General features: G+C 47.6%; 2 protein-coding genes across 2 annotated transcripts in view; one reads left to right on the top strand and one right to left on the bottom strand.

Moving 5' to 3' along the window:
- Positions 1–18,445, bottom strand: part of LOC135820733 (uncharacterized) — a 36,707-nt gene extending 18,262 nt beyond the window's left edge. The window contains exons 1-8 of the mRNA XM_065333740.1: positions 18,324–18,445; positions 18,091–18,179; positions 17,058–17,735; positions 15,259–16,683; positions 13,362–13,418; positions 10,429–10,555; positions 4,722–4,811; positions 3,977–4,107 (exon numbers count right to left, since the gene is read on the bottom strand). Coding sequence (XP_065189812.1) covers positions 3,977–4,107; positions 4,722–4,811; positions 10,429–10,555; positions 13,362–13,418; positions 15,259–15,346 — 493 coding nt within the window. The 5' untranslated portion in view covers positions 15,347–16,683; positions 17,058–17,735; positions 18,091–18,179; positions 18,324–18,445. The remainder of the gene's footprint in view (positions 1–3,976; positions 4,108–4,721; positions 4,812–10,428; positions 10,556–13,361; positions 13,419–15,258; positions 16,684–17,057; positions 17,736–18,090; positions 18,180–18,323) is intronic.
- On the top strand, positions 16,027–16,854 carry LOC135824855 (uncharacterized). Its single transcript, XM_065337617.1, has one exon. The coding sequence runs from the start codon at positions 16,027–16,029 to the stop codon at positions 16,852–16,854; it is 828 nt and encodes a 275-aa protein (XP_065193689.1).
- Positions 18,446–19,314: the final 869 nt, after the last annotated feature.

A 19,314-nucleotide genomic window follows, 5' to 3' on the forward strand; every position in this document is an offset into this window, starting at 1 on the left:
AAGGAACCATGCCCACAGCGCATTCCGACTTTGTGCTCCGGCAACTTCTCCCGGGTGTTCCACCAGTAAGACAATGAGGGTTACATGTAGTACGTCACTGGATAGACCCGGGTGCTCAAATTGGAGATAGGGTACCTTAAGGGGAATGGCCTCAACCTGTACCTAAACTTGACCCGATTTCATCTAGTTTTCACAAATACGATCAACATACGGCCCTCTAGCTGTATGCCAAATTTCAGGGCTGCCCGGAAAGCGATATTTGAAATACCGTATTTCCCAAATATAAGTCGACCTTTTACCACCAAAAAAACTTTTAAGCTAACTGCCATTAAACCGGGAGATTGAGGTCCCAAGTATGGGGCTTCGACTTATAACTGGGGTCGACTTATAAACGGAAAATACAGTACTCGGGACCCACTTTTTGCCGTGTCCTTAATTCGGAGGAAATGGGTCACCTCGTGACGAAAAGGCCACCATGAGGCCTGGCGAAATAGACTAGACGCACCCGAAAAATAATTTCCAGGCAGACAATTACACAAACCAAATGTAAAAACCCCAAATGTAAAGTAATGTACTTGGTCCGCGTCAGCAATATTGTCGCTTATCTTTCGACAATTTGAACTTAGACTTTGGACATCAACGCGTGCACTTGAGACGATAAAACTTGGTATGATGGAAGGTAAGGTACAGAATGACATCTGGCCATGAGGAATTCATTGTCCCTGGAAGGTTTCATACTTTTTTGGTCCTTCTTGTCGCTGCTCTCAGTGCTGGTGACAAATATATTTTTCTTGGGATCGACACTCTCCCTTTCGCAAGCTCATCTCTCTTCCTCTCCGCTGCCTGGCTATTTTCGAAAGGGAAGTCGACCGTAACGGTCCCCTTCTCTATAGGACTTCGTGTAGGCAGCACGACTGCCTGTGTGGTTCAAATCAGTCGCCGTTCTTTGCAAGATCTATTTTGAACGACGACGATGGCTACAGTACTTGCAAATCTCCACGATGCGCTGGATACTCCGCGCGTTGAGCAGGAGGTGAGGGAACTGCTATCTCAGCTTGGCGAGCGATCCCTGAGGTAAGCGATCTCGGTGGTTTTGCCAAATGGAACTGATTTCGAGTAGCCGATTACTTTCTTGTGTGTGGCGCTGCTCTTGCCTGCGCAGTGTGAGAGACAAGACAATCTATTTTGATGCGGCGCTGTATCAATCAGAATCACCCACCCGTCGCTCTCGAAATCCACTCGAAATCTAGCTAGACCTTTCAGGTACTAGTAAACTAACTTACTAACCAAAATTGCGATGAAATGGGCTGCCAAGTGAGCATTGGCGACATAAGAACAAAGCTGAAAGATAAGCGACAATATTGCTGACGCGGACCAAGTAAAACGTCCATGGCTGCTACACCCAAACATGAGTATTTGCCATCCAGATTTAGGTTCCACCGTGTCTCGTTTTCTGGCAGGAAAGCTGTAGCAAGACGCAGCAAGAAAATGAGACGATCAGACACCACCACACTGGCGCCCATGTCTCTATCAGAATCGCCGAAGATCCCGGAGAAACGTCTTCGCTGCACCATGATTGAATACAAAAAGCGCTCCATGCCACAAAATACGCTCAGATCGCTTGTGTTGAAGATGGAAGAACGGATAAAAGCCGTCCAAGGGGGAGCTTCCCTCCGTGTAGCCAGTGACGAGCACAATGTAAAGAGGTCAACCCTCTACAGCCGCATAACTGGCAAAACCAACATCAGAGGTCGCCCATCAATCATACCCAGGGAAAAGGAGAAGCGCATGTCCGACTACGCTAAGTCAATGGCTGATATGGGATTCGGCTTGAGTAGAGGTAAGCCAAGCAGCTGTTCATGTTCGAGCAAACAATATAATTTAATATCGTTTTTCTCTCTTGTATATTTGTCGCATCATCCATACAAGCCTTAGCTGGTGATCTAGTAAGACGCGAGACAGGCCAGCAATGCCCCAGTCTAGGGAAAAGGCTGGTGGCGAGGTTTCAAGCGCTGAAACTCGGAGATTTGTATCAGACGGCCCCGTTCGCTGGAAGAGGCACGGGCAAGGAACGATACTGCAGACACACTGAAGCAGTTTTACGACGTCCTGGGGAAGGCAATTAGTACACACAAGCCGCAGCCGAACCAGATTTGGAACTGCGATGAGAAGGGCTTCAACCCGGATCCCCTCCCTCGTAGTGTGGTGGCCAGTCGAAGCAGTCGGGCAACGCACCAGCAACACCGAAAATCGCACGACCACGTTTCAGCAAATATATGTGTAAATGCAGCCAGCAACAGCATGCCACCGCAGATAATCTATAATCGAAAGCAGTTGTCACCTGTACTTGTTGCCAATGGGCCACCAGGTGCTGTGTACAGCCCGAGCAGCAGCGGGTCAATGGATGGTGACCTTTTCCAGGACTGGTTCATCAAAGTCTGTTTGGCCTATACCAGCCGGAACATGCCACAGCTCCTGATCATGGACAATCATGCCAGCCATTTGAAGGTAGCAACGTTGGACATGCCAGGAACAACAACGTGATCTTCCTGGCCCTGCCATCCAAACGACACGTGTATTGCAACCACTCGACACAGCCGTGTTCAGCAGTCTTGGCCACTACTATCAGTCGGTGTCAGCTGCAGCCCGTCTGGTAAAGCCTGACCACTAGTTGACCATTGCAGATTTATCCAAGATATTCACTAAGGCATACGTCAAGGCAGTCACTCCGACGAATATTCTGGCCAGCAATAAACAAACTGGAATTAGTCCGCTGGACCGCCTCGCTATTCCGCCTACTGCCCTTCTGCCGTCCACTGCCCATGGGGCCAAAGCCCAGCCTCAACCCAATTTTCAGTCAAGTACTACCCCTGAAGACAGTGATGATGATCTGGCATCACAAGAGCATGCCATTGCCGTAGCGATTCCTGGACGCAGTGTCCATCCCTTGGCACAATCGGTGGCATCGGCTGGAATCATCAGCGAGAGCACTGTGTAACTGTTCCTATGTTGTGAGCCGCATTCGTCTGCCGTCTGCTGATTCAAATTTTGAAATTGATGCGAACTACTTGAGAGTGTTATTTCCCTGAACACAGCGGACTGAAGAATAGGAGCAATTCAGTTCCAACAGGCTCTTATAATTATATGTACATAACTTCAATAGCTCTTTTGACCATCAGCAGGAGGAGCTGATTGCCGTTTCCGATTCGAGCACCTAATTGTCGAATATTCGTACGAAATACAATTTACTGCTTGCAGTAGCTCATATTGTAGCACACCTAGGTTCTGAATTCCTGCCGGATGGGCCAAGCCAGACTCTCTTCCCCGTTCCAACGCCTCTCCAAAGTATATTTCTGACAATGTTGAGACTTACAGATGAGAAATTTCAAACTATCAAATCGTCGCCGATTCGTGCACCTAGGTCTACTACGCGATGCACAGGCATACAGTCCTCACGGACTATATATGACTCTAAACCTCCCTATTCCTAGCCAAAAGCAATACAGTAAAACCTCCCCTAATCCATACTCCCCAGATCCGGGCATTCCTGTCCACAGGGCACATTTCTGATCCATCTTGAATCACAAAAGATAATCATAGAACAGGGTTCTAGCCAAATGGGGGGTAGGGGGGCGCAGCGCAGTGTTTTTTTCACGCCATTCAACGAAAATACAGTCGATAGTCACTACTAGAGGGTTCATAAAGGCACATTTGTGAGGGGTGAAGTCAGGGTTCACCCTGTATGTTGCATTTTGCATGGCAAGACAATTTTGGACAATGGAAAAAATGGGTCATGGGGTGACTTTTTCCCATGCCCGCCCCCCCCCCCCCCCTACTATATTGACCTGGCTAGAACCCTGATAGAATGTATGTTCTGAGTGGTGCAGATGTCCTAGTAGTGCCCGGTCCCAATGAGCCTGGATAAGAGGAGTTCTACTGTACTGCAGTAAGAATGGGTGCGTTGTGCATAATTTACCCTTGTTCACATCATCATTAGCAGATATTTGGATGGATGACAGCTGCTTCGCCAGTGCTCGCTCAGAGTAGACTCTCTCGTACTGTTCCCATAGCTGCTGATAGTGAATGATCTTGGACTCCTTCTCTTGCCTACAGTACACAGTACACACACATACATACACACACGGACACACACGCACGCACACATACACGCACACCCACGCACACATACACATGCATATACACATACATACGCACGCACGCACATGCACACACACACACACACACACACACACACACACACACACACACACATGAACATTGTCTACATGTACATGTATGCACATGGCATTGCAAAGGACCCCTCCGGCAAGATGAGAGAGGGTGCTGGACTGTTACGTCACTACATATCAGTAGCAACAAAAGTACATATATTATGACTCCTAGTCTACTAGTACCGTTAAGTACCGTTGGTCCGCCCCCCATGCCATATCGCTTCCCAGCTGGGTTTTCGGCAGGGAGCGGGAACTACATCAAGGCTGTCAAGTGCAGCACGATGTACAACAACGCGGAAGGAAAGACTTGGTGTGCTAGATTGTGCACATTTTCATCCTGCACTGGCACGTATTGTGAACAGCACACAGTGCCTGCGTCGGTTTTACACCCTACTTCATTGTATAGGCCGAAGTCGCTTCACAGGCAGAAATCCGACAGCCTTCAAATACATGCCCCACTCTCTGCCTGGCCTAAAAACACAAGCATACCTTTTTCTTTCACGTGTCTCCTTCGCATCTTGCATCTTCCGCTGCATTGCAGCAATGTGCTCGTCGAGAAGAACAGCCGTTCTCTTGGAACTAGTAACAACAACAACAACAACAACAACAACAACAACAACAACAACAACAACAACAACAACAACAACAACAACAACAACAACAACAACAACAACAACAACAACAACAACAACAACAACAACCTCTCTTATTGGCCAATGGATATGGTGAGAATAAAGATTTGATCCTTCAGTTCTTGCATGCCACCAGAGAGGGCAACTGGAAGTTCCACCTTGCCTGCATCCGCAAGATGCTCCCCTGGATGTTTGCTCAACGGCAGAGTTATGCTCGCTACCTGATATACTACTATGCGGACATGCTGGAACTGCCAGTGAGCCATCCAGACATGTACAATGGATTTAGCGAGGGAGAATTTGTTGTGCGGCGGTCACACAAACCATTTGCAGCTTTTCCCGTTGATCAAACGATTGAGCAAACGTTCAACAAGCATTCCAAGTCAAAGGGAGACTTGACTTGGAATGCTTGTTGAACGTTTTATTGTGGGTCTGAGCTGTCAACAAAGCGCAACCCACAAGTGGGCTCTCACAGCCCATGACCGTGCTGCTGCTGTGGATGCTTGCTCATCTTTGGCAGGCCTGACTGAAGATGATGGGGAGACAGGCCACAAAGAGCAACAGCCGAGACGCATGCAAGTTGACCATGAAGATTCAGACAGTTCAAGATTGGACAGATCCATGTGACGCCAGATTGGACTCTCTTGCATCTATCAGCACCAGTGCTATAGCTCCCACAGAAGTGCAGACTCCCCTACTCAATGCACACAGCGATGGTGAAGCTGCCTACAACCAGTTCCAAGCAGAACGGATATCGACATCGGGTAAGAGCTTCTTCGCCACCCTACCAAAGCTTCAAATCTTTTACTTCACAGGTGTAGCATTTTAGTCATTACGTATGATTTATACAGTGGCAGTACCAGGCGTGGGCCATCCCCTGGATTATCAAAATGGGTGCCTTATCATTTTTTCTGTTGTTTTTACGCTATCTGTATCATGTACATACAAACTATTCCCACCAAAGCTTCAAACCAAGACATTCTCGTCACTGATCAAGATGAAGAAGAAAGCCGTGCATCTCCAAGGTCGGGAGATTATGATCAGAGCAGACAGAGCCTTCTTCTCCCGTGTCATAATCTTGGCTCAATCAAGGGATATGGACATGAGGAGAATATTTGACTATTCGCTTGGACCTCTTCCATGGCCTAGCAACACCCGACGGTCGCCTAATCAAGACAAACAAGGCATTTCTTCTACAAGGTCTTCAGAACTCCAGCCCATTGTGTGTTGTCGATGCCATTCCTATGGATGCAGTTTGGCTGCTGGATGGCATGGCTCTTCTTCAGTCCCTAACAACCATGGGTGATTGCACCTTCGCGGATGTAGCACTGAAAGTGCTGAAGTGCATCTTAACGCCTCAACGTTGTCAAGGCGGACGTGTTGACTTCGCCACTGATACCTACCGATCACAGTCTATCAAGAACATTGAGAGGGAACAGCGTGGCAGCCACGATGAAGTCCGATGTGAGGTAAAGTCGCACAACCAAATTATGGATTGGCATAGCAATTGTGTTACCCAATGTGTTAAAAGAAAAGTAGTGATTGTCTTTTATAATAATCTATGATTTCACCAATGGTATGGAGTGGACATTTGCATGCACATGTTCATACTATCATGATAAATGAAAGAACTCGGTGTATGCGTGTGTGTACATGCGTGTGTGTGTGTGTGTGTGTGTGTGTGTGTGTGTGTGTGTGTGTGTGTGCGTGCATGTGTGTGCGTGTGTGTGTGTGTGTGTGCATGTTTCTCAGGTATCCAGCTCTGCTCAGAAATGTCCAAAGTCCTGGTCTAATTTCTTGCGAATTGGCAGTAATAAATCTTCTCTTGTGACATTCCTCACTGACGAATGGAGCAATGAGAAGTATGCACCTCCTTTCACCCGCTGTACACTATATCTATTGACTGAGACCGGCTGCTGGAAGTTCGCGTCTGCTGATGGTACATTGGTTGTATGACAGGCCGTTGATACGTTGAAGTCAACTCAGGAAGAAGCAGACACCTGGCTATTCCTCCACGCCGCCCACGCTATGGCAAGTGGAGCATCCATAGCTGTCATTCAGTCACCGGATACGGATGTGTCCGTGATCGGTGAGTCACTCACCAGTGCTATTGGTGGTCGGCGGGTCTTGTTTCGGACAGGTACCCTGCACCAAACATGCTGCATCGACTTGACGGCCATAGCCATCAGCTTGGGCGTGCGTGCGGATTCCATGATTGACATACATGCCCTGACAGGATGCGACAGTGTGAGTGCCTTCTCAGGCCGTGGGAAACAAATCTGCGCTAGCCTTGGTCCAGAATGGGAGTCATCAGGCCAAGCTGTAGCCGCTCGTGGCCAGTCGTTTTCGCTGTCCTCCAGTGCCATAGCTGAACTAGAAGGGTTTATCTGCTGGCTGTATGGCAAGCCTCAACTAACATCTGTGAATGAGGCACGGTATCAGCTCTTCTGTACAACGACGAGTGGATCATCGATGAGTCTTCCGCCGTGCCAAGACTCCCTAAAGCTGCATACAGCCAGAGCCAACTTCCAGGCGGCTATTTGGAGGCGCACGCTGGAAGCCCAGCCCGATATCCCGGACCCCACTGACCATGGATGGTGTGCTAACGGTGACAACCTCTCCATCCGCTGGTCATCGCAGCTTCCAGCCCTAGAGTCTCTGCTGGAGCTTGTCTCTTGCAGCTGCAGTCGATCCCACTGTGAAGGACGGCTCTTGTGAGAGAAGTGGCCTGCCCTGTACCGACATCTGCAAGTGCAAAGATTGCCAGAATCAGTCCTCCACAACCCCGGCGATGATGGAGACGATTCTGACTCGGACAGTGATGGCGAATAAGGTACTCAGTCATGTACATGTAGACCTTTCTGTTGTTTTGCACACTTACTTGTGCATGCATGACATGCACATCCATACACGTATACTGTACAAGTACAAGGTTTCGTTTGGAATTAACTTTCGCTATGTTCGTTAGGGGCACGAAAAAACTAAAGTTTTTCTGAACGTTCGGGGTGACAGACCTCGACCAAAAACGAAATTTAGTACGTAACGAAACCTGCTGGTGGAGTGATCTAACGAAAGATTTCGTGAACGAAAATTTGCACTTATACAGTAGGTAGAAAATCATACCACTCACTAGTCTAAGTTAGCCCTTGGCAGATAATGCCAGAAGAAAAATTGGCAGAATTTGGTATCTGGTATGCCAAGGTTTCTCTAGGTTTTCCAGGACATTCATTGTTGGTGAAGCATACTGAACTGTTCTTGTTTTGTATTTCTGTGCCAATGTCCAGCTATGCTCCTGGTGACCACACAGCAACTTCAATTTGCCACCGATTGGCAACAGTGATACTACCTCTACATGTGTCGTAACAATTCTACCAAATACAAATCAATTTGAAACTCGGATGTTGACTCGTATCCATATGTCCTTTTCCTTTCTACAAATACAAATCATACAAGAATATAAAATTCACTTTTCATGAAATTTATGTTTTGAAGGCAGTTTTGGGAACTGCTTTCGTCACTTACCGTATGTCAGCGTCTTTAAAGCCATGGCCTTATATTCGAAACACCGCTGCTTTCCTAGATATTTTAAATGCAAAATGGCGCACCCACTACGCCATGCCATAAAAGTCAAAGTCCACACAGAAATTTCAATCTAAATCCACTTGTTCACCCTTCCTGTTGGGCTGTAAGTTTGTTAGCACAGTACTTATTCCTTCATTTTTACAAAACATACTTCAAATGTCATTTCATTTATGAAGCCCATGGCTTTATAACTGAGACTGGCTTTATAATCGAATATAGCGCCATGGCTTTAAAGGTGCGGACATACGGTATGACTTGTACAGGTAGACTCCCTTTAATTCGAACCTCAAATTGCCAGGCCCCAACATCAAATTATCAGGAACTTCTAATTATCCAAATGCAGCCCAATGCACTGATATGTACCGTATTTTTCCGGTTTTAAGTCGACCTTTTATGACTGAAAATAGCAGGAGAAAAGGTGGGGGTCGACTTACAACCGGGATTCGACTTATAACCGGGAATTATCGGTATCTTCCAAAAATAACCTGCACTGAATACACGAGTGCACCTGTGTATGCATTTTTGCCAAGTTTATTTGCCTTTTTCAAGAATTTGGATGTTTCAGAATCCAATGAGGAGTGTGTATGTGATTTGTTCATGTGTTAGTAGCAGGGAGCGGTTAGCAGTGCTTCACTGGGCAAAAACTTTAAAAACATAATTAAGACCTCCGGATACGGGGGTCGACCTATAACCGGGGTCGACTTATAACCGGTAAAATACGGTATGTCAAAACGCTCGAAATCGCATGCTGATTATTTGCGCACATTTTATTCGCATCAACGAAAGTCATAGGTACTAGGTGGTCATGTACATGTACAACATGGTAGATCTACAATGGACCAGGCCATTTTATAAAAAACACTGGATCGACACAAAGTCATTTTGACATTATTATCTTGATCTTCAGTGAAGAAGGCTGGCACTGCAGCTGTCCTGAAACAATTTCAACGGAAAGAACAGCACCGCCTAATCCGTGTCATGAAAGGCCGTCGGACAGCAGCACGTCGTTCTGAGGAATGGAAGTGGAGCATAGGCTACGCATAGACGATTTGTTACGACTTCCAGTCCAGAGTGTTATTGTTCGTAAACATCTCTGCGCACCAGCTGGCGCGGCATGAAAGGCCACTGAGATCCGCGAACGGAGTCAGCCACCTGGAATAAGTCGTCTTCAATCAAATCTTTGCACTTTGCCTCGCACGAGCTTGAATCAAATTTGAGAGAAGGTGGGTTTCTTGAACGCTACTGTCGATCCTGGAGCGGACCAGGGATCGATTTTTGAGCTACTCTTGACTAGAGAAGGAGAAAAGAATGAAGTTCGAATTACAATTATAGCAACTCCATCTCACTTCGAAATAAGCGTTCGAAGGACATAGTCACTGTACGGTAAACTGCTCTTCTGTACGAAGACTGAGTTCGAATTATCCAGTCGGTGCACTTTTCGTACTTCGAATTATGCATTCGAATTCGACTTGAAGCGACTTGCAGGAGATCGGTACGACGAAAAATTTCGAATTACACGGAATGTTCGAATTATACCATATTCGAATTAGAGGGAGTCTACCTGTATAGCTATCCACATGTTTTTTAAAGTTTTTTTAGCCATATTGCATATCTCTTGAGCTATAAAGAGGCAATGTACATGTACATTGCCATGGCAACCATGTCAATTACAGTTAGTTGGGCATATCTCTTCAACGGACAACTTTGGCACATTCTAGTTTTCACGGATCAGTTACTGGTTGTTATGCCATTCCAAATCCATCAAAAATCTTTCCTGGACAGGGTGTCACACAGCTCAGTTCTGATGACCCCCTGGCTCCTAGACTACTACACTGCATAGAATTTCTTGCAGATGAGCAGTGGAATCTTCTACTTGCCGCTGCTGCCAACAGTCAATTTTTTTCTTCAGACTTTCTCCCTTTTCATTTCCTGAAAGCTAACGAATGTTCAGTACCATTTCCACATATTACCACACGCCATACCTTTCACTATTCTCTCTGGCTTGTTTGAGCCGTTGATGGAGCTCCTTTGCTGATGAGTCGCAGCGAGATATGGACTCTTCCAATGCCTTGATGTCCGCTTGTTTCTCAGCGAGTTGTTTCTGTGCAGCTGTGAAATACATAAAACTTCTGGTGAGTATTTTCTTCTGGCCTGTGGACAGTTCGAAACCAGAGCAGTTCTTTAAACAAATGAAGTTGGTTGTTCCTATGCAAAACACATGCGTTCGGCCGAACTTTGACATTCGACTGACTAAAGTGTGTTCCATGTAGGAACAACCAACTTCATTTTCTATTCCCGCCAAAGTCGCTACTTCCGATTTCTTCAAGACAAGACGTGGAAATGCCACAGAATGTTTTGCATGAGGATCAGCGCCAAGTCCAGTACTACAAGACTGCATGTAGCAGCACATGTTACTGTGAGGTGAACATGCTGGTGTTTGCACTTTGGTGCAAAATATTGCTTGATCGGAAAATCATTATCAGTGACACATCATTAGACGGAAGATTGAACTGCAGCTCCCTTTTATAGTCATACGAAGGTGGTGAACACACGCCTGGCCTCGCATGTGCTCTAGGCTGCAACCATTCTAGCATATCAGGCCAGTATGCATCCTCTCTCATCAGTAGAGATAGGGACTTTAGACCACGTGACCGCATGGCCCAAGCGCGTGCGACTGGACGCCAGTACAAATGGTGTGATGGCCATATGTCAAATCGAGTAAAACATTTAGAAGAGTTTCTGAAATGAAGGAAGGCTTGTACAGTTGCAGAAAGTTTCGATTCGTCTTGTTGGAGCATGCCTTCGTTTGAGATCCGCAAGAATGGAGTCGTTACGTTAATTTTTGACGGAGACCTGTATGCGGATGGATGAGAAAGGTGAGAAACTATATGATCCGTTCGGGTCTCCTTCCTGAAAATGCGATGTCCGTGTTCTACGACCTCAAATTAGTCTAGATAGAAGGTAATCTTTCTTCCTTTCACCTTCCAGAAGACCTATTTCTTGCATTCCTCTTTGTACATGTACTTTGCCGTGCAGCGTCACCATAGTAACAGTATGGACATTGGCAAGAGTATCCTGCGCTAAATGATGCGGGTGTGCAAACTGAATTGCTCTTGGCTGGTTCGGTCCGTGCCCCGATCCTTGCCTCCAATGCTGTTATGCTCGATCTCGTTGAGCTCCGCAAGGATAGTGGAGCTACATGGGATGACTCACCTGCTGCCGATCCGGCAGGTGAGTCATCCCGATGACTATCATCAGCCATAGCATCCATGGTTTCCAAAGGCACACTTGACCCATCAAGTCGCCGTTGGCTTCGCTTTGAGTGGAAGGGCAGCCTGTGGCAGTACACCTGCCTCCCGTTCGGTCTCTCAGACTCACCGAGAATCTTCACCAAGATCCTCCAACCCGTGGCAACATTGCTCAGGTCTCTGGGCGTGCGCCTGATCGTGTACCTGGACGATTGGCTCATTCTGGGACCCACAGTAGCAGAAGTCCGCCAGGGCACAGAGGCAGCTGTGTTTCTCCTGGAACATCTGGGATTTGCGATCAACGACGCCAAATCAAAATTGAGCCCCAGTCAACAGATGGAGTTCCTCGGAATCGACAAGGTCAACTCAGTGCACATATCTTCACGAGTTTGTATGGTGCAGAATGGCCTTATTCAGACAAGCTGCCCAAAGGCAACATATCCAAGGCCGTGACTAAGTTGCTGGCAGAGAGTAAGAGGATAAGGAACATATTTAATATAGGAGGAATGCAAAATGTTTGAAGCTGAAAGAGTGCCGAACTAGGAGATCTGCTGTGCCATACATGTATGTGGGGAAATTCGAAAAAGGGAACGATAGAACAGGAGCGACCAGCATGTGATAGTGAGCCCGAACACGTGATGTCGATAAGGTCAAAGTGTACCTTTCGAGTTTAGATAAGAACACTGAACACGCACCAGGCCTTGTCCTGAGCGGCCATATGCAGCAACCAGAAAGTACACAGGTTCCCAAAACGGGCAAAGGTGTTCCGTCGTTTGAACTCACGATGAGACGGCTTTGCAAGACTTCGTTTATCAGCAAAATGCTGATACGAGAGATCGGTATGCAAACGGTGGTGCAACCGGTGATACAACGTGGGCGAACCCTTTCGTGCCTGACATAGCTACGCCAGGGATTGCACCAGTAAGTACTGTGATTGAGAGTCCACCAAGTCCATATGGAGATCAGCAGTGGAACACAGCACCATGTGCCCACGCGACCAAATACATGGACACATCGTGGCAAACTGGTAGGCAGACTCCAGGGACATTTGCATCACAACCTTTGTCTACGATGCCGCCACAGTGTAAATACATGCAGCACACGCACACTCAGTCCTTGTCGTTGCCCGTGTCGCAGCTGTTGTCGCAGCCATTGTCCATGTCACAACCGCTGTCTGCGTCGCAGTCGTTTTCGCAGCCATTGTCTGCATCTCAATCGCTGTCGTTGCCTGTGTCGCAGCCGTTATCGCAGCCATTGTCTTTGTCGCAACCGCTGTCTGCGTTGCAGTCGTTTTCGCAGCTGTTGTCTACATCTTACTCGTTGCTATTGCCTGTATCGCAGCCTGTGTCATATCCGTTGCCTGCGTCGCAGTCATTGTCGCATTTGCTGCTTATGTCTCGTTCGCTGGACAACGAAAGCCATCACCGGACCAACTTGTTGGCCACCAGCGCATGTTCACTGCTGAGGAGGTTGTGCGTACCTACTAGTCCATTCATAAAAAAGATGATGCCCTAGCTTTTGGCCATAATGGGTCAAATTTTGAGATTTTTCACATCTTTTTCTGCACTCCCCATTTGTTCTACTTTCACCCTGCTATGCACGCAAGCGGCGGTACTGTACCCTGCAGCCGTATCACTATAATTATCACTGCATCGCTATGGCCTTACCTGCTGTTCGCTGCTCCTCGCCTGCAATGGCCTGCACATGTTGGTTGTTGTCAAAGTCTGCATGAAAACAACAGGATCAGCAAATATACTAGTGCTGAGATGTGTACATGAAAAACAACATACATATACATTCTCCAGCTGAACGCAAGCACCTATAATATACACACCACTGTGCAATGCGCATGCACAAACCCAAACAAACCGCGAATACACTAGGAAGCATGATCAACAGAGTGTGTAACTCAATTTGGTGTTCTTATATGCCCAGTTGAGAGCGCCATGCAGTCATCATGACAGTAGTAAAACACATTGTTCACCACAGTGTGTGGAAGCACCCGTTGTCGTCACCCACTGCCGTACATCCTTACTGCGGCTTGCGAGCCGCATTACTGACGTTCTGCTGTACGTGAAACGTAGCGAAATCACGTAGAAAACAAGTGCTCGGTTAGAGTCTTCGCTTGTTTCGTGTCCAGACTTCTACGCAGAGACAAGGTTCTCTACGTTGTGGCACAAGCAAAGAAAGTGCGTAATGGATCTGTCGGGTGTCATTCAAATCAGGCAGAAAACTGCCAAATTTGAAACGGGAATTCCCAGTACAACTAGTGAGGTTCTGCTCTATGTCATGGGAAAGTGACATGAAAAATCCTGGGAACTCTCTTCGCGTTCCCGTAACGCAAAGGAAGCCACTTCTGCTCTACGTTCACGCAGAGAAATCACGTGGAATGTGTACTGGGAATTTCCCCTTCCATATTTGGCAGTTTTCTGCCTGCATTTGATCAAGAGTCCATAACCCCCCAGAGTGTGCAACTCGTGATCCTTCTCAGCACAAATCAGTGCCGCAACGAAATCCAAACTTCATACGTCATGTAGTGAGTAGCTATGACGAAATGGGAAGTTTGGCCCGGACCTACTTCACCCGTTTGCCCAATTTGGGGTCTTTCTTACGAATCCACGGCCAGGTAATTGTACGTAACACGCCTGGAAAGGCTCAAGTACACAAAGAATTATTTTAGAGTTGTCGAACAGTTTTCTCTTTTGAGTGTCTCTCCGATAAGAGAAGAACAATGGCCACTGTTGAACCTAAAGCAAAGCGCTCCCCATTGTCGCCGGATCGGTGCAGTGTCTCTGTGGACGATATTCGTCAGTTTTTGCTCGATCTGGGCTCCTCATTTTCTTCTCTCGATTGTCGAGGTTGAAGCACATCTACTTCGAAATCGATCGGGTCTTCATGCCGTGTGCCAAGAGCTATTTCCATCAAATCTTGTAAATCTATATCCATGCCTATTCTTGCTATCCCGGAGTCACGAACTCTCCCAATACAAGCTTTTCAGACAACGAGCAGAGAAACTCTCTTCAAATAAAAAAATTCTGTGACTGTGAAATCAAAGCCGTTCTGCTGACACTGCATAGCCCGTGGCCGGTGGAGCAAACGTTTTACGTGACAATTCCGTGGCTTGCTTCAAAGCAACCTTCAACTTGGAACCCCCCACCGGATGTACCAGATATGCACATGGCCCCATCCGCCCATGCTTGCCCGGGGACCGGATGACGCAATGTTTGGATTTCGTTGCGCCAGACCCCAACCTGGAGTTGCACACTCTGGGGGGTTATGGACTCTTGATTTGATCGATACCCACCAGATCTGTACGCATTTTCTCTGCGTGTGCCACAACCTGGAGAACCTCATCTACGTGTAGAAATCTGAACCCAAAACACGCGAAGCCGTAGACTCTAACCCAGACACCAGTAGAGTTGATACAAGATGAGTTTGGACCCTCTTACAGCTTCATTATATCCAAACTCATCTTGGATAATTAGCGATGGCAAGAAAGATGTAGGGCAGGTATACATGTAGGCTAGGTGGGGACAATAGAAGCAATACACACACAAGGCTTACGTGCGCTTGAAAGAAGTTTGTCAAGTTCAGCCACCTCTCGTGCACCGCTGCCGCCACCATCACCACCCGCGTACAACGTCGAACACATCCTTCTGCAAGACTTTTGGCTTGCTCCCTCGAGAGCCTTCTGGTTAGGGCGACAGCAATCCTCTGTCCATTGAGCCAAACTTCACCAGAGTGGAGGGGCGACAAATCGTGTGGCGAAACTCTCCTAGATCCTGTGCCTGCCGTCGTGTCGACAACGACAGAGCCAGACTGGAAGAGGCAGAGGTGTGTTCTCCGCACAACTCCTCTTCCCAACCAACAGAAGCAACTCTTGGCCTTGTGTTGTGAACTTTGTACCGAAGTCCACGCGCACGTGGTGATATTTGCGAGTGCGTATCCTTGACTACGTGAATATGGCGTCCCGACTCTCGATCTCCGTGACTCGATCGGATAGGTATACCAGGTTACAGGTATACGGCGGTATCTCTGTACGACTGTAGATTTGAAAAAAATTGTTGACGTTCTGCATTGCACGAGTGTCTCCTTCAACCATTTTTCGTTCCATTGCTGCATTATACTCCTTCTGCTAGCTGTAACCGATCTATTGCTTTATAAAAGCTCGTTCGGGGTCGTTGAGGGACAGCCCTGATTAACTCGGAGGAGATACGAGGAGGATCAATCTCGTAGAGGAGTGGGAGAAGCACTGAACTTGACGTACATTTTCCAGGGTTGGTATCGTAAATGAATCGTTGGTGAATGAGATCGCTCCACCATTATTGAGGCATGGAGGAAAGCGTACTGGTGGACAAATGCCTAAGCCTCAGGAAAGTCATTGTTGAGCGAGGTAGTGGCGTCCAATGTCCCGTTGAGGGTACGAACGTGGCTGTACGTATACAGCAGCGCCAGAATGACAGAATTGTTCAGTTCGAAGTCGGATCTGGAGATACTCTTCTGGACGATTACTTGGACTCCTTGGTTCTCACTATGAAGTACGAGGAGGTTAGCATCTGCTCCTTTCCGTCCAGTTGCTTCACCGAGGGCAGTAGTAGGCCTGACAAAGAGCTAGTAGAAGTGACTGTGAGTTTAGACCGTATGCCTGAATCCACATCACCCGTAGCAGATTTGCCAAGCCCAGGCCAACGCCTTGTACTTGCGAAGCAGCTGAAGGATCGAGGCGGGCAGCTTGTGAGTACGTCCTCATGGTGGTTGGCTGCACGCCGCTACAGCCGCGCAGCGAAACACTGCATCCTGGGTCTGACGGTACAGGACCTCGACCGTGCACTCCAGGAAGAGTTGATAGATATTCGTGCCAAATGCCATTTAAACCTTGCTGCATGTCAGCTGCGCATGGGTGATGCAGTGAAAGTGGTGAAGAACTGTACGTATGTGCTGGACATGCAGCCTGATAATGTCAAGGCACTGTACAGGAGAGGTCGAGCTCTGTCAGCAGTGAAAGAATACGAGAGAGCAGAAGCCGATTTCAAGCATGCCCTGCAGTGTGACCCACAGAACCGGCAGGTAGTGAACGCTTACGACGATTTGAAAGCATGCATGAAGAAACAAGACACCTATTATCACAATGCACTGAAATCAATGTTTGGCGGGACCTGAAAGTATTACCGTAGCAGTGACTGGCATATTCCACATCGCCATCATACGATCCTACTGTCTTATCAATATGACCATATCAAAACCAGGTGTATCATCATCCCTGCCCTAACCTATTGCTGGCAATATTATTAGTATATCATGCGATGTGCAGGCACATCACATAAACCTATACCCAAATGAGTATCCAGCGTTCTGGTACATACCGTCACATGATAGAACATACGTCTTGTTACAATTCTCTTGGGTTCTTTTCAGCTTTTTTAGTTGATTGTATTTGTTGACCCAGCCGAGCCCGCCTTGTTACTTGTGTTTGTTCTTTCTATGGGCATGTTGTTACCATTCGTCTATTCCATTCAATGCACAGCCTCCCACTATTCTCAGGCTTCCATGCCTGGTTTGTGCAGTTGGCATTTTGGTCAGATATTGGTGGTGGTGAATTGAGTGTTGGTGTTGACGTGCCTATTCTCACAGCACCAGTGAGCGCTAGGATCATGAGTATGAGGCGCACAGCATGTCAGGGTTCCGTTTCCACGTCATGATAAGCATGACATCACGATGAACATGCACATGCGTGCGCACACGCTGGCCCAGCCGAGCATGTTAGTCATGGCAGCAGGCAACTCTCCCAGTTTCCTGGCAAGTGAAGTTCCATTCCTGGATGGCTGCTGCAGCACAGCAGTGTGTGAGAACTGGCAGTGTTTCTGTACAGCGCATGCTGAACTGCTATCCAGAGAGCAGTGGCCTGTACTGTGCAATACTGAATCAGGTCAGTGCCAGTGGGTGGCAGTTCCGAGTCCCACTGGCGACAGTAACTGTTGATGTTGCTCAGGACCAATGCAAGCAGCGCAAGTGCACATTCAGACGTCGTCATGAATGGCCACCTGCACAAGAACGGGAACAAACAACCCCGGTCAAGAGTGCACCAAATAACCAACAGAACAATGGAGAGAAGAACATGCATGCTTGTGAGTCAGCAAAACTGGCAAACCAGTACAACACAAACTGTCATAGCCGCACGCGATAATTTGTTGCCATGCACATTGATGTGCGGTGGTCTACTACAAATCTTCACAGCGACCATCTCAACTCACTGGGCAGTGGTCAAATACCATAATCACACAGCACAAAGTAATATTTTGAGGACTCTCTGCCACTCAGCATAGGGCCTTGGCTTGATAGCATAAGCATAACATTCTACACGTATTTAGGTGAGTTTTGCTATTGCCCAGTACTCACATGGTCTACAAGACTCCCACCACCAACAGTCTCTGATGTATCCAAAACAACGGTGTCCGCAGAGAAAGGCTTCTTGATGGTTGTTTTTCCTGTGATGTGACAGAAACACACAGCATGCACTTTGAAGTTCAGGAGGCGAGTTTTACCTGTACATGCAAAACGTACAGGATGCATTTCATCCATGCTACACAGTAGTTTGCCAGTGATATGTCTCTGGAGCTAGGGTAAGTTACCTTTCAGAGAAGTGAATGTAGCTGTTGACCACTGATCTAACGAACACTTCACGCTCCCAAAGGAGCTCTTCACATGTATGTTTTTGCCACTCAGAGCACCTGCACACACACACACACACGCACACACACACGCACGCACACACACACACACACACACACACATGGACACACACACACACATGCATGGACACACACACACACATGCATGAACACACACACACACGCATGGACACACACACACACACACATGCATGGACACACACACATGCATGGACACACATGCACACATGAATTCATGGATGCATAGACACACACACACACATGAACACATGCATGCATGGACACACACGCGCGCGCACACACACACACACACACACACACACACACACACCTCAGACCTCAGACCTGCCCATCGCGGAAGCGATGATAGCGAACAGCTATGTTACACAAAGCAACTTGTGCTGGGATTACACCATTCAACAGCTTGCAGGGCTGATGAATTGACCGCCACTAATTTTAGCCTGGTATCCACCACACAGCTGATTGAAGTGGCTTTATCTGGCCAGTGAATCCCTATTTACACACACATACACACACACCACACACACACACACAAACACACCGCACACACACACAAACACACACAGGAGCAGTAGCACAAATCAAAATTTTAACATCTTGGACATCAACTAACGTTAACTGGGAAACATGCACACCGTTATATTTTTTCGTAACACGTCACGACGCCAGCACAGCCACTGATTGTAGCACACAGGGTGCAGTTACAGCACACACATTAAAATCTTTAACAGCAAGGTGCACATGAGAGTCGGGTGACTTTCCGCAAGAATGGCAATACCACCACCAGCAAGGATCAAGGCACAGATGCAGCAGTTATGCCAGTAGTGCCCAAGTGCCCCCCCCCCCCCCCTCTCTTCCTCTCCCTCCCTCCCTCCCTCCCTCCCTCCCTCCCTCCCTCCCTCCTCCCTCA

The sequence above is a fragment of the Sycon ciliatum genome, chromosome 1 (assembly GCF_964019385.1).
Source record: "Sycon ciliatum chromosome 1, ocSycCili1.1, whole genome shotgun sequence".
In the NCBI taxonomy this organism is placed as follows: domain Eukaryota; kingdom Metazoa; phylum Porifera; class Calcarea; order Leucosolenida; family Sycettidae; genus Sycon; species Sycon ciliatum.